The sequence below is a fragment of the Ambystoma mexicanum genome, chromosome 1p (genome assembly GCF_040938575.1).
Source record: "Ambystoma mexicanum isolate Mex_15411 chromosome 1p, UKY_AmexF1_1, whole genome shotgun sequence".
NCBI lineage: Eukaryota > Metazoa > Chordata > Amphibia > Caudata > Ambystomatidae > Ambystoma > Ambystoma mexicanum.
The window spans coordinates 1213814976-1213828723 of record NC_090921.1 but is presented as its reverse complement, the minus strand read 5'-3'; the positions used below and the strand labels follow the sequence as shown (position 1 = coordinate 1213828723).

The 13748-nt window shown below is 44.3% G+C and overlaps 1 protein-coding gene across 1 annotated transcript in view; it reads left to right on the top strand.

Moving 5' to 3' along the window:
* The window catches only part of PSMC4 (proteasome 26S subunit, ATPase 4), a 184191-nt gene that overhangs the window by 21260 nt on the left and 149183 nt on the right, over positions 1-13748 (top strand). Inside the window, exon 4 of the mRNA XM_069604943.1 lies at positions 13377-13523. Coding sequence (XP_069461044.1) covers positions 13377-13523 — 147 coding nt within the window. The remainder of the gene's footprint in view (positions 1-13376; positions 13524-13748) is intronic.

Below are 13748 nucleotides of genomic sequence, written 5' to 3'. Positions count from 1 at the left end.
AGAATGGGTTACCTATTGCCAAGAGGGCAAGGCTCGTGCAGGCTCCCACAGGGTTACTACATACAATCTTGCCTACCAGGAAGAATTTGTATGAAAATGAAGATCTTACCTAACAGGCTGGTACTTGATTATTGCAGCAAGAGCATTCAGTTAATTATTTGAAGGCCTCAGTGCGCACATGCAACAAAAAGCAATGCGTACATAACATGAGAGGAAGGTCAGAATCAACAGAATACAGGCACAAAGCAATTCTCTGCTCTAAGGCAGTAAGTAACGAGTGCAAGCTCCCAGTAGGGGGCTCGTGCTGGATTACTGCTGCCAGAGTACTGAATTAAAGAAACAGATTACATTGTTTCTGGATACAAAATGGATGTTTAAGTTCTTTAACCCCCTTAAGTGCTAAGGATGAGATATCTCATCCTTAGCACTACGATTGCAGTGCTGAGGACAAGATACCTTGCCCTTTTCAGCACTTGGGAGGGGGAGCCCGGATGTGCCCCTCCTCCCCCACCCTGTTGCAGCTCCCATCTCCCGAGTCCCAGGTTTCCCCTTCCATGACTGGGGGTGGCCGTGATGACGTTGGCATACGCTCCACGTACCAACGTTCTCAGGAAATGATAGGCTTCAGCATGTAAATATAGCAGACACGGTTTCTCGTGCTGCTCAGGATCTTTCTATCCTCTACCAGCAATCCCACTGGACCACAGGGAATTGATTTTGGGCAGTCAGGCTTATATTAAAAGGGGTAATGTGGACTGTAGAGATGTAAAACGAAATCAGTAAATATAGGTATCCAGGTGTAAACACCCCAATTAGAAAGTGCGCCCTAATTACATCACTGTGTTGAATCTTGCATCTAGATTGTGTTAAATCCATTCTGTCGCTATATATATGCATGTCGCTATGTACCTCCCTACTGTCCTGCTCACGTGCCTGGTCTCAGGCGCTTATACTGAGAGTCACCATATCACACCACTACGCTTACTCTCTTCTATAAACCATCATTCAACTAGAACACAGCTATACACCTGATATTTCAGCCTAGCTGTTCACATATGAACACGACATCACGATCACCTCATCACCCTAATAAAACACTGCTATCTGATGCACATTCCGGCTAGCATAGGCGTTCCTCAGGCCTAACGCAGCCAAAACCCAGTCAGGTTGTCGACCCACCCGACTGAACACATCCAACTGATTTCCTCAACACCACACCTATCGCTAAGAAGCAGCTATCGTCCAACAACTACACCAGCTGCACACAAATCTGGTGCCCCCACGCACCATACAACACTCTCTCTTCTGGCTTGAACTACGGTTCCTGAGGGCGTTCAACCTACCAGCTCTTTGAGGTCATACCAATGATATATAAGGTACTATATAAATGCAAGTAACCTAACATATTTATTTATACATGCACAAGGATAATTAGACTATCTTTAAAAAGCCGCAAATACTAATAACATTAATCCCAATATTAGAGTTCAATTCAACAAGAGCAATAAAGCAGGTTAGTAACATTTCATATATTATACATATTCCAGCACATTGAGTGACGTCATTTGAGGTCCGTAATAACACTGATCACCATTGCAATATTAAGTTATAAGGAGGGAAAATTCCCTCGGGGATCTTCTCTATCCCCCACTCTCTTCAATATTTATATCCTTCCTCTTCTCTTGCTGCTTGATGACCTTGGTGTCTTGTATACAAACTATGCAGATGACCCGGAGGTTGATCATAGCGTTAAGACGCTCGGGTTCACGATTGACGCCAAACTCTCTATGCACTCTCATGTGGCTAAGACTCGTACCACAAGGGGGAGGATCAATAAGCAGCTCGGCTCACTGCGCCCTTTCTTATCTGTTAACAATATGTCTCTCCTTGCTTGCGCTCTTATCAACTCAAGGCTGCACTATTGTAACAGTCTTCTTGCAGGTACTTCCTCAGCCAATATTGCCTCCCTTCAAATCTCCCAAAACGGCGCTGTTAGAGCTGTGCTTTGCCTGACAAGGCGGCACTCAATCACTGAAGCCTGGAAGAAATTACATTGGCTTCCTATCAGGCAGAGAGTCTCCTTCAAGATTCTCACACTTACGTTTAAATGTCTGAATGCCACCGCACACAGCTATCTTGCAGAACGTATTCAGCGATACATCCCAGGGCGACTGCTCTGGTCAACCGAACAAGCCAGGCTCTGTCAGCCCCGCTTTCGGCTGGCCAAATTTGGTAAAACCAACTTCAATGTCATCGCTCCTGCCTTGTGGAATACTCTTTCTCTGCACCTAAAATCCTCCACTTCCCTGGCTGATTTTAAAAAAATCTGAAGACCTACTTCTTCACTGCTCCTTAGGTTCTCCTTTTGCTCTTCTCCGATTCTGACTTCTTTACACGTGTCTGATTTTTTTGTCTTGTTCTGTCTTTTTGTGCACTGTGGGCGATTTGGCGCTCTATCATTGATTAAAATAAATATAAATGTTATGTTACTTTGCATTTATATAGCGCCTTCTGTACCATATTGGTATGGTCTCAAGGCGCTTGTAGGTTGAACGCCCTCGGGAACTGAAGTTCAAGTCAGTAGAGAGAATAGAGAGTCAAAGGTGCGTGTGAGCACAGGATATGTGTGCAGCTGGTGTGGCATTCGTGTGATAGCTGCTTCTTAGCGGTAGGTGTGGCGGTTGAGAGATCAAGAGTATGTGTTCCTTCTGGCAGGTTTTATCCAGACCGATTCTGGCTGCTTTAGGCCTGAGGAGAATGCCTAGGCTGGAGGGTGTGTAACCAGCAGTGTTTAGTTAGGGTGATGGGTAGTATGAGGCAAATGATGGTATGAGAACAGCTATACCGAATGGTGTCATAGTATCGCTGTGTTCTAGTTGAGTGGTGGTGTAAAGAAGAGAGTAAGGGTGGAGATGTGATATGGCGGTTTACCTTAGGTGCTTGAGATCGAGCCCACTCCAATAGTTCCATGTACTCCATCTGTTTCATATACTCCGACTGTTCCATGCATTACGACCGTTTCTAATATCACTAATGTTTTCGAACAAAGTTTTAATTGCATAGTTGTCAGACACTTTACTCTTTTGCGAAGGTGGAAACTAATTTTTACGATCTTGAAATTGGATTTACTCTCCAATTCTAAATATTGGGAGTAAAATAGTCTAAAATCCTATCTGGAGCACTGCAAGTAAGATAGTTTGTTTTGTCCTCCCCCCCCCCCCCCGCCCCCCGGTCTACCCTTTCTTGTTCCGCCTAGAAACATGTGTGTACAGGCGTGTTATAAATGACTTATCATATATCAGATCAAGCCAAGATATACCCGCTACCCTGAAAGAGAAATGGCTGCCAACTACAATATTCTGCCTCGTTTGCCCAGTTCTCTGCCTGCTACGCCATCCACTCTTTGTTTTATACATTATCAATACACAAAGCTAACTTGATATTTACTTAAAAGTAGCGATCAATCGTTTCATCCAGTCTGTACATCTACAGACCTACTGCAAAACTGTTCACTGTAGTTGGCCTCCAGAGCTTGCTTTGCTCTAGGATTATGATTGCATTCTGTATTTGCACCTGCAGTAGAGAGCTGGTCAAACTGTTTTCAGAACCATTTTATCATATCCATTTGTGTCCTTTCATGCAGCTAACCTTTTTACAGAAACTCATCCAGGGCTAGCAAAGTATTTTCACCCCCTCGCATAGTCGAGTAGATTTCAAGAAGGGCCAGTACCATTTGCAGGGGATGTTGAAACTTTTATTTAAACTTTACGTTGTTTGCAGTAAATGTCAATTAAAAACTACTGTGCATGGCTGGCCTCTGGGTGGCAGCAGTGTGCCATACTGAAGTGGGTTTGTGGTGACCTGCACCATTTTCCAGAAAGTGCATTAAAATGTGTGGTCGTCTGTTGCCATGGGTCTAGTGCATGTCTCTTCAGTCGAGTGGGTAGACTAAGTTACTCAACTTGCATGTCTAGTGGAATTTGGAAGAATTTTCAAGGCCCGACTTGTCTCACTAATGTCTTACTTCAGCAGTACACAAAACTGCTGTATTGTTGCTCATTTTATATCTTGGGTACAAGTATCTTCTGGTGGCATTAAAAACATTAGTACAAAATTGCTAATCAAATGGGTTTGCTAATGAAGACAAATCTAATTAACAAACTCTGCTAATCAATTTTTGAAAACTAATTTATGCCTTGCAGCCATTAACAGTCCCTCAATTCACACAAGACACCTTGTTTTACCCGTCAAATATCATCATTAGTCAATGGCTAGTGGTGAGTGCACATTTTCAACCATGCCAATGGGCATATTACTTTTTCCCTCCTCAGAGCGACAATGTAATTTTTAGTTTTGTTGTTCAGACAGACCTGCCTACATTTGTAGAAGGAAAACTCAGAGAATATCACCTGACAAATTATATTTAGAAAACCAAACCGACATCAAATGAGCCAGCGTTGGACTGAGCAGTCAGGCATTCAGCCAAGGATCGCTTCATAATTCGAGTTCAATGACTGTGGGCCTTTTTTCTTTTTTAAATGTACAACTTGGGGGCCGAAATATTCACACTAAAATATATATTCATTGTTGCCCAACCATTTTCTTGGCGTAGAGGCAGCCAGGCTCTCCCTCTCAGCCTGCCTGACATTGATGGCAGCCATGGACACGGGGCTGCCGGGGCCTCTCATTTGGTTTAGTTTCCATCCTTGTAATAAAGTGACAGGCTAGCCCTGCAACCGATACTAACCCACACTCCCCGCATTGTGTCCATGCTACTCAGACAGTGCACCTCTCTAGGACCACTGGTCTCTCTGCCCTGGCCCTGCCCCCCCACACCCATCCCCGCCCAGGCCGCCACCTTGGCACCCATGTAGTCCACCAAGTGGGAGCAGGCCATTTGGCATTCACTTCCTTTTGAATTTTCATTCAAAAGGAAGAGTGCTGACTGTGTGTGCCGACTGCCAAGCAAATTGCTCTCTGCAACTGGGTCTCCCGTCCGACAGGTGCCAGGCGTGGCAGGCACGAGGAAGCGGTGCATTAGGGCCACCCTCATCACCGGATTAGGGGCACCCAGTCACCTGCAGTGCACAGTTAACACAGCACTGCAGCAGTAGGAGGAGCGAGGCAGGCAGGTGGCAGCACACACCTTAGCCGACACGAGGCCAGCCGCCTGCCCCAGCCCAACTGAGTGAACAGCCATTCCAGATCAGACCCTGGCCAGCAGCAGGGGGGAGAGGGAGAGAGAACTAGCCACACTGTCAGTCACTGAAGTAAGGAAAGGTCATTGATGGACCGGTGTGGTACCAGCGGGGTGGTGGTGGATGGATGGATGGATGGATGGAGGGTAGTAGTTGGGTCCAGGAACGCCAGCAGGCCTCAGCTGAAGAGACATGACATGATATGATATGATAAAATAGGTTATAACGCGTTTAATACCTAGAGGTTTCTATCACCATTCATGGTCAGGCCCACTCATAGGTGCAAACAAGTATTTTCCTTTAACCGCTGGCCAATTTGCAATTTCCCATTGCACTGCCATGTTCACTACCATTACTAAAAGCCGTGAGTCGAATACACAGCTGAACGTTCAGGCCATAGCAAAATAAGGGAAGACTCTTTAATTCTTTAGTCATTTCATAAATGTATGTTTAACTTGGTCTATCATGGCAATGCATTTCACAAGAGCATATGCTTTGTCAACTAAACACTAAATAAAAGTGTACGTTTTTGCTAGCCCATGCACTGGGTGGGTGCACTGTGCCTGCTTGTTAAACCGTCCTTTTTAGCTTTTCCGATGTAGATAAGATAAAAACGTACTTTCGGTTAATGCCCATAAAAGTACATTGAAAACCCACAGCACAAACGTTCTATAACTCAATACAATAGCCAAAAATAGAAAACATCACAATAAAATTACGTATGCTACAATAAAAGCGCACTCAATTCCAGCGCATGCTCAACAAACATATTTGCTGCACATAGATAACACTTGGAGGGGATAAAATCATGTTAAAAGCTGTACGTGCACTGCTTAACCCCTGATCTATATAATAATGGACAGAGATTTGCGCCGCAGTTTCGCATTTTCTGGTGTTTGTGTCAATGGTGGAACATCCAAAACCCTGCAGGTCACCCAGCGGTTTAAGTATTCGAATGGATGTGTTTATTTTTTGCTATTTCCGTACAGGTGGCTCCTCGTACATGTGGCCCGAGCCCTGGGATTGTGTTAGAATGTTTTGTGCACAGCTGCATGCCCTTCACACATCTCTATCTTTAATTAAAGTATGCTTCGATGGTGTTCAGCTTCAGCTACAAAGGATTACTCGTATAGTTAGATCAGAACATACTTTGTTCTCCCAGAGGGTGTACTCCCAGAGGGATGTAGGCAGTCTTTTATCCCAGCAATAATAGTGTTCAACGATTAAAACCTAAGGGAACAAGCACTGCCAAAGCCAATAGGTTCAGAAGGGGGCCTTTGGCTGTCCGGGCTCATTAAAGTCAATGGGCTAGTTCATAGTTCTGATGCTCTCTTAGAAAAGTTAGTAGTTTAAATAGAAAATCACAGAAGCTCAAGAGGAGCCACCTTGAAGAAGCACAAGCTGCAAGGCTACTGCATGTGAGTGGAGGTCAACTCTAAGGAGGGTAAAATGGCACTCCCCGAGCTAGGAAGCACCATAATTTGCAAAAGGTAGATGTACCCCAAGCCCCACAGTACCTTTTGAACTGAAGAATGTTACAGCTGGATGCCTTCCTGTTGCAATGTAGCAGACCTTTGTTCCTGGTTCTTGGTTGTGGTGACGAAAGGGAGGACGTCTGGCGGGCTTCTGCAGTAGCACTCAAGAGAGGGGCTCTGCAGCATTGGATTCTCCTTGATTCAGTGGCCTCTTGTGGTTTTGGCACCTTTTTCTCAGCGCAAAAGAAGAATGAACGGCTCAGGTTAGAAGTTATTTGATCCCTCGATCCTGCACTCTGGCAAAGGGACGCTGGATTAAGATTTCCTGCACTTTGCGGTCCAGGAGAGTGCTGCTGGTGTCTTTTCACGTGTTCTTTGTCGGATGTTGTCCTCCAGTGGTCGACTCTGCCTCTAATCCCAAAAACCCCGCCTTTTAAGCAAGTTCCCATTCATTCACAGCCTGTGTTAGGCAATGTTTTTATGCACTACCCTTTGGGACCACTACACACAAGTAGGACTACAGGTGCAAGCAAAACTAACCTTTGATATAAGTATGTACTACACAGTTTTGGTAGCGGAGCTGAGCAGCCAGGCTAATCTCAAGAGGGGAACGTGAGCCGTAATGATGTTACACAGAGGTCTACAATCACAAGTGTCCAAATAAACTCTTACACTCAAGGTTTCTTTGATAAATACTTAATTTATTTATCTGTCAGTTATAAAGCGCTCAGAAGAAGGAGGCAATTATATATCACACAAAAATAGACTTCAACACTTGTTCAGAAATACTTTTCAAGAGGAGTAAAAGGCAAAGATTATTAGAACATGAAAGGTTATAGTTATTCTTAGTGCAAATATTTAGAGTTCACCAGACGGTCAATTCATTTCAATAGTCTAGGCCAAAGACAATGGGCTAAAGTCTTGGATAGGAAAAAGCAGTTCTGGTAAGTAAACAGAAAAGTCTCTGCAAAAGTTCTTAGGAATAGTTTGTAGCAAGAAGAATCGGATGCGGGGGTCACAAGCTGATTAGGCCTGTGAGTTGGAAAAGTTTCAAGCACTTTCACCGCGAGAGGTAAGTACTGTCTGGTTTTATATTACCTTTACAAATGAAGAAAAAGATGCAGCTGATGACCTCTGTTCCTGGCATTTCCTGAAGATCTCGCTGTTCCTGGGCCTCAGTCGTGGGGACAAGAGGGAGGACGTCAGGACTCCTGTACTGAGACTGGTCAAAAAGCTGGCAACTGGCAAATCAAGCAGACAAACTGGTGTCGTCCTCCCTTGCTATTCGGTTTCCTGCAGCACTCTGAGGAAAATACAACCAGCTCTGAGATTGGTATCCAGGTGGCTTAGTGTCGAGTTGATTGGTCCCACCAACTCAAAGGGAGAAGTCGCCCTTCCAGGGCATCTCTGTCGAGATGAACATGGCGATTCGGACCTGCAGCAGGGCTTCACCGGGCAAACCAACGGTGCAGGAGTTCAGCAGCCGTCCTCTTTAAGCTCATCTTCGGTTCTGTCGTTCCAGTAGTCGACTCTGCCTTCCAAGCCAAGACACTCGCCTTTTATTCAGTTCTCTCCCATTCATTCCAGCCTAGCTGTCAATCGCCCAGCAAGGTGGCTGTCCTTGCCAGACAGTCAGCCAGCAAATCACTACAGAGTGCATTTGGGTCTCCTAGGAGACTAAGCACAGGGAGTTTCAGGCACCTCTCTCACTTCCTGCCCACCCCAGACACTCGGGCGGCAAAGGCGGTCTTGGCGAATGAGCAAAGGAACCAAACTAGAAGGCCCTTTCAGCAAAGAAATGGTGAAAAAAGAAGACCGGTCCATGTTTTTAGAGGGGGCTCAGACGCTATCTTGAAAAACATGGCTCTCGTGATTTAACGCTACCGGTGTTCGCATTCGGGGAAAAATCATGGTAGTTTTTTGTAAAACCACTGCCACCATCCATTCTGAGAGGAAAGGGTAGCATTTGACTGCTACATGAGTTTCTAGACACAGGGGATACTAAGTAACCCCTCCAGCACTCTATTGTAAGATAGGGTGTGCTGGGTCTAGGAATTTAAGACTAGTAAAGTCAATTTCACTTTACTTACTCTGGGAAACAGTAGTTTGTCCCAGAGAAGGTATTTAAACCTTGGAAAGCCTGTAAAGGTTTCCCTGTGCCACTGCACTGAGGGAGCTGTGTGACACAAATGTAAAGATGATGCCTTTTTGTCTAAAACTCCATAACCAAAGAAAACACAAGAGTAAATCACATTGATTTGAAGTCCCAAGTGTAGCAAAAGTGCTGGAGGGCTCTAAGGTGGGAGGAATTGGCACATTTATGAGAATTCTCCCTAATAGCCTGTCAATCACCCAGCAGGGTGGCTGTCCTCCTGGACAACTAGCCGGCCAATTGGATCTGGTTTCACTCAGGCACACTGAGACAAAGTACAAGGAAGTTTTGGGACCCTCCCACACTTCCTGCCTTTCCAGACACACTGGAGCCAGGGGAAGGCTTCAGGGCTGAAATCTGCCAAAGGCAAAATTCACAAAGGACTCGAACCCGATTCAAACAGTAAAAGCCCAGAAGGAACTAACTGACAAAGAAATGGTGAAACAAGACTGCAGCCATTTTGAGAAAATTGTCACACTTGGGTGCTGTACTGCAGCCGAGGAATCAGCCTGCAGATACATGCCACAAGGTAGTAAAAAATAAACCACTGGCATCAGCCATCAGCCATTCGAGAAGTGGGATAAAGGAGTTATTATGTAACCCCTCAAGCACTCCACATTGGGTGGTGGTTGCTAGACCAACAAAAGAAAAGTAAGACGGGAGTCATCTTACTATTCTTGGGAACAGTAGTTCACACAAGAAAATGTAGTTAAACATGGACTTCTCAGTGGCACTGCACAAAAGGTGCTGTGTGTCGCAATGAACAAAGCAGATGCATATGGAGTTTACCAGACTCCATTTAAACACTGTGAAACACAAAATTCCTAGTCGGAAAAAAACATATGAGAGTGAGAGAAAAGTCCCACAGACTCAGGAGTTAAAATTTAAAAAGCCCCGAGCCCAGCAAAAGAGCTGGGGATCTCTGTGGTTAAAGGGTATTGCCATAGAAATTAAAATTATTTCGCCATAACCTTACAGGTTCAAACATGTCCAGCACATACCTTTTTTTTCTATTTTTTTCCCCAAACTATGGCAATTTTACATACATCGTTGTTGCCTGACCTGCGCAAAGGACCCCTTCCTAAAGTTGGAATTGCCTACCTTTCAGAAATGTATGCCTTTCTGTCTTCCCGTTTAGCTTTCCTACCCTCCTTTCCAGTCCATTCAAGGATGTCCTATTGGAATAAAAGGGGAAAAATCGCATACCTCTCACAAAATTGATGGTAACCTTATAAAACATATATTTTTTTGGTTTCCACTCAACCTGTTCTTGAAAGCCTGGAAAATGGTGAATTCCGAACAGCAAACCATTTATTTGTTCCTAGCTCTTATAAGGAAAAAACAGGCTTCTTTGCACCTTATTGTTAGGTAAGAATTGGTGCAGTTGCACTGTATGAGACTGCACAAGACTGATCTGCTTGGTATTGGGTACACAAGTTGGTCTATCTCCAGCTAGGCCTATCTCAGAGGGGTAAATGTGAGCTGCAGAGCTGTACAGCTGAAATCCGTCAATACAAGTAACCAAGTAAAACGTATACTCACGTTTTCAGTTATAAATAGTTTATTTAACATTTTTTAGTAAAGCATTCTTTAAAAAGGCAATTGTTTGTAACAGTGAAGCAAACTTTGGAATTACTTTTCAAAATCAATGACATTGGGGACTACTCTATTGCGATGCTAATACTTTTTCTCCTACACAATAACAAGGATAGTATTGCATTAATATATCGCACCAATGTACTTCGCAGATTCTGAACGAAGGGTCAAGGAAAAAATAGGAAGGTTAGAACTGTTTCTTATGTGAGGACAACAGAATCCTCCAATGAATTCTAGATAACCCTTTCCCAGCAATAACAGTATTGAACAAGCTACAACCTATGGAGGGACAAGTAATGCCAAAGTCAATGGATTCAGAAGAGTGCTTTTAGGGAGCCAGAACAGCCAAAGGCATTTGGATCAACTCTATAGTTCTGATGCACTTCTTGGATCAAGTCTTTCACAGTCAGATTGTTCACAGAAAATTACTGAAGACACACAGGCTGTTAGGCCTGTCCAAAGGCGAGTTGAAATCAACTCAAAGTTAAGCAGGTGCAAGTCTCAAGTGAGACAGCACGACTTAAGGCAAGTACCCCCAAGCCCAAACAGTACCTCTGGTTAGAAGAAAAGTGGTCCAGCTGGATGTCGTCTTGCTAAAGCTATGCAGACCCTGGTTCCTGAGCATCAGTCATGGGGACAAGAGAGAGCGAGAGGACGTCTGTGGGGCTCCTGCAGCAGTACTCGGGGAAGGACTTCGGCAGATGCGGCCTTTCTTCAATTCAGTGGCACTTCGCGGTTTTAACGCCTCACAAACAGCACTGATGCAGATCGAATATCCCCGGCTGGACTTTCCTTGCTCTCTCGGTCCTGGACTCTTGTTAGGGGACTCTGGATTTGGAGCTTTTGGCCGGATTCGTTCCCCGGCAGATGTTGCACTTGGTTATGGAGACTTGACCCCTGGCACTGGGCTTCTGCAGCATTGGAGAGGCACAGCAAGTCAGGGTTTGTGCCAAAGTGGAGTTCATCTCAGGGTTAGTTGGTCCCACTAACCCAAGGGAAGAAGTCGTACTGTCTGGAGCTTTCTGTCGACTCGAAAAAGGAGGTCCGCACAGCAGCAGGGCTTCACCGGTACTTCGAGGTCCAGGAGGCTACAGAAGGCTTCTCTTCACGATTTCGGCTACGGATGTTTCTTCCAGTGGTCGACTCTGCCTTTATCCCCAAAACCCTCGCCTTTTAAGCAAGGTTCCCATTCATTCACAGCCTAGGCTGTCAATCACACAGCAAGGTGGCCATTCAGGACTGGTTTTGTTCAGGCACTCCTTGAGACAAAGGACAGGGGAGTTTCGGAGCTCTTCCAGCCCGCCAAAGGCAAAACGCACAAAGCACTCAAATCCATCTCAACGCATACGAGAAAAAGCCAAGAAAGACCCCTCAAACAGAAAATGCCAAAAAAAGAAGATGGGGGGGGGGGGGGGGGGCATTTTGACAAAATGGACACCGATGGGTGCTGAACTGCAGCTGAGGGTTCAGCCTGCGGTAGAAAAGCACTCTAGTAGGAAAAAGTAAACCACTGCCACCATCCATTTAAATGTAGTGAGGGAAACAAAAAATGTTACATGAGAAAGTAGGATAAGGGGCTGCTAGCTAACACCCCCCACACCCCCCAGCACTCCACATAAAAAGGTATGTGCTGAACCTACAAAGTAGAAAGTTAAGTAAGATCAATTTCACTTTACTATTCTTGGGAACACTCGTCCACGCAAGAAAAGGTATTTAAACCTTAAGAGAAATCCAAAGGACTTCTCAGTGACACTGCACTGAAGGTACTGTGTCACTGTACAAAAAGCATATGTCTGTGGAGTTTGTCAGAAAACATAAAATCCTAATCTGGGAAAAACACATGAGGTGAGAAAAGGTCCCACAGTACTATGTCCAGCAAAAGAGCTTGGGATCCCTAAGGTGGGAGGAAATTAGAACAGAAATGAAAATTCTCCCTAACTAATTTTACTGGCATTTTCTGAAAATACACACACTTTAGTCCCATTTTTATTATTTCCCAACCCCTTACAGCACACTAAGAATCCTTGGTGGCGTTATGACCGCTTACATGTGGGAAGAAAAGGGTGCACATTTGGCCGGGATATCACTTGTAAAAGGGATTGAATGCTGACATACCAAAATGTCCAAAAAAGGGATCAGCACTGGGAGGGAAAACCCTCAGCAGTTAGGGGTTAAAAACAGAACTTCAAAGCAGATTTGCTGGTCTTTTCACAGAGGAACTTAAAAAAAAAAAGTGCAAATTTTGAGAACTGGGTTCACCCTTTGCTTCTACACTACACACTTTCTAAAGACGCTTGTTTGGACATATGAATTTCAGCAGTCCACTGATGATCTTCAAAGAGAACAGATACACTGAACATGCCACATTTCTGTAGATTAGCTGTGCATGTGCACATTCTATGAATACTCCGGAACTGCATTGGTGTCCTCTGTGTGGATGATTTTTCGTTATTCTCACTGATGTTTTCCACCCACTGAACAATCATTTCATCCCATACTAAAATTTCACTTCTGGGTATGTACTGCATATCCTTTCTGTGGCTTCCTTTTTATTTTTGTTTGGAAGAATTAGGGGTGAGGTGTTGGCATAATAGTACGGTAGGTTCTGACCCCCTATTTGTGATATTTTATGTTTGTTGTCTGAGGTCCAGCTTGCTTTTAAGAATCAAATCTTCTATATATGATCTCTGATTGAATGTTCATTGTGTTTATAACCAATTCCCCAGTTCCTTGAAAATGTCTCTTTTGGCCTCCCAGAGCTTGCTGGTTTGGTGTCTTTAACCAGATCTTGTTGGTTCCAAAAGTCACTCCTGTTTGTGTTACACGGATTGTCTATTGTTTTAGGAATATGTTCTAGTTTGTTTTTAGTCACTTAAAATGATTTAAGTATTCTTAAATTGACTCTGTAATATGTTTTTTGAAAGATCTCACTGCTTTCTTGATATTTCCATTTAGGTTCCAACTACTATGTACGGATTCTTAGTACCATCGACCGAGAGCTGCTGAAACCGAATGCCTCTGTTGCTCTTCACAAACACAGCAATGCACTGGTGGATGTCCTGCCTCCGGAGGCTGATAGCAGCATCATGATGCTCAGTGCAGGTGAGATCAGGGCAATTTTGTTTAGCAAAGTTTTCTGCATTCATAGGGCACTATTGCTTGGTTGCATAAAGTAGTTATGTTGAGGATAGTGAAATATTCAGGTCAGTGAAAGTGTACACTAAAACCTCTTTTAGCCTAGCAGGCATGGCAGGCAATTGGTCATTGTTACAGTTGCTTTGCACAAATCTTCCACAGAAAGACTGTTTGTTTGATTTGGGTGATCAC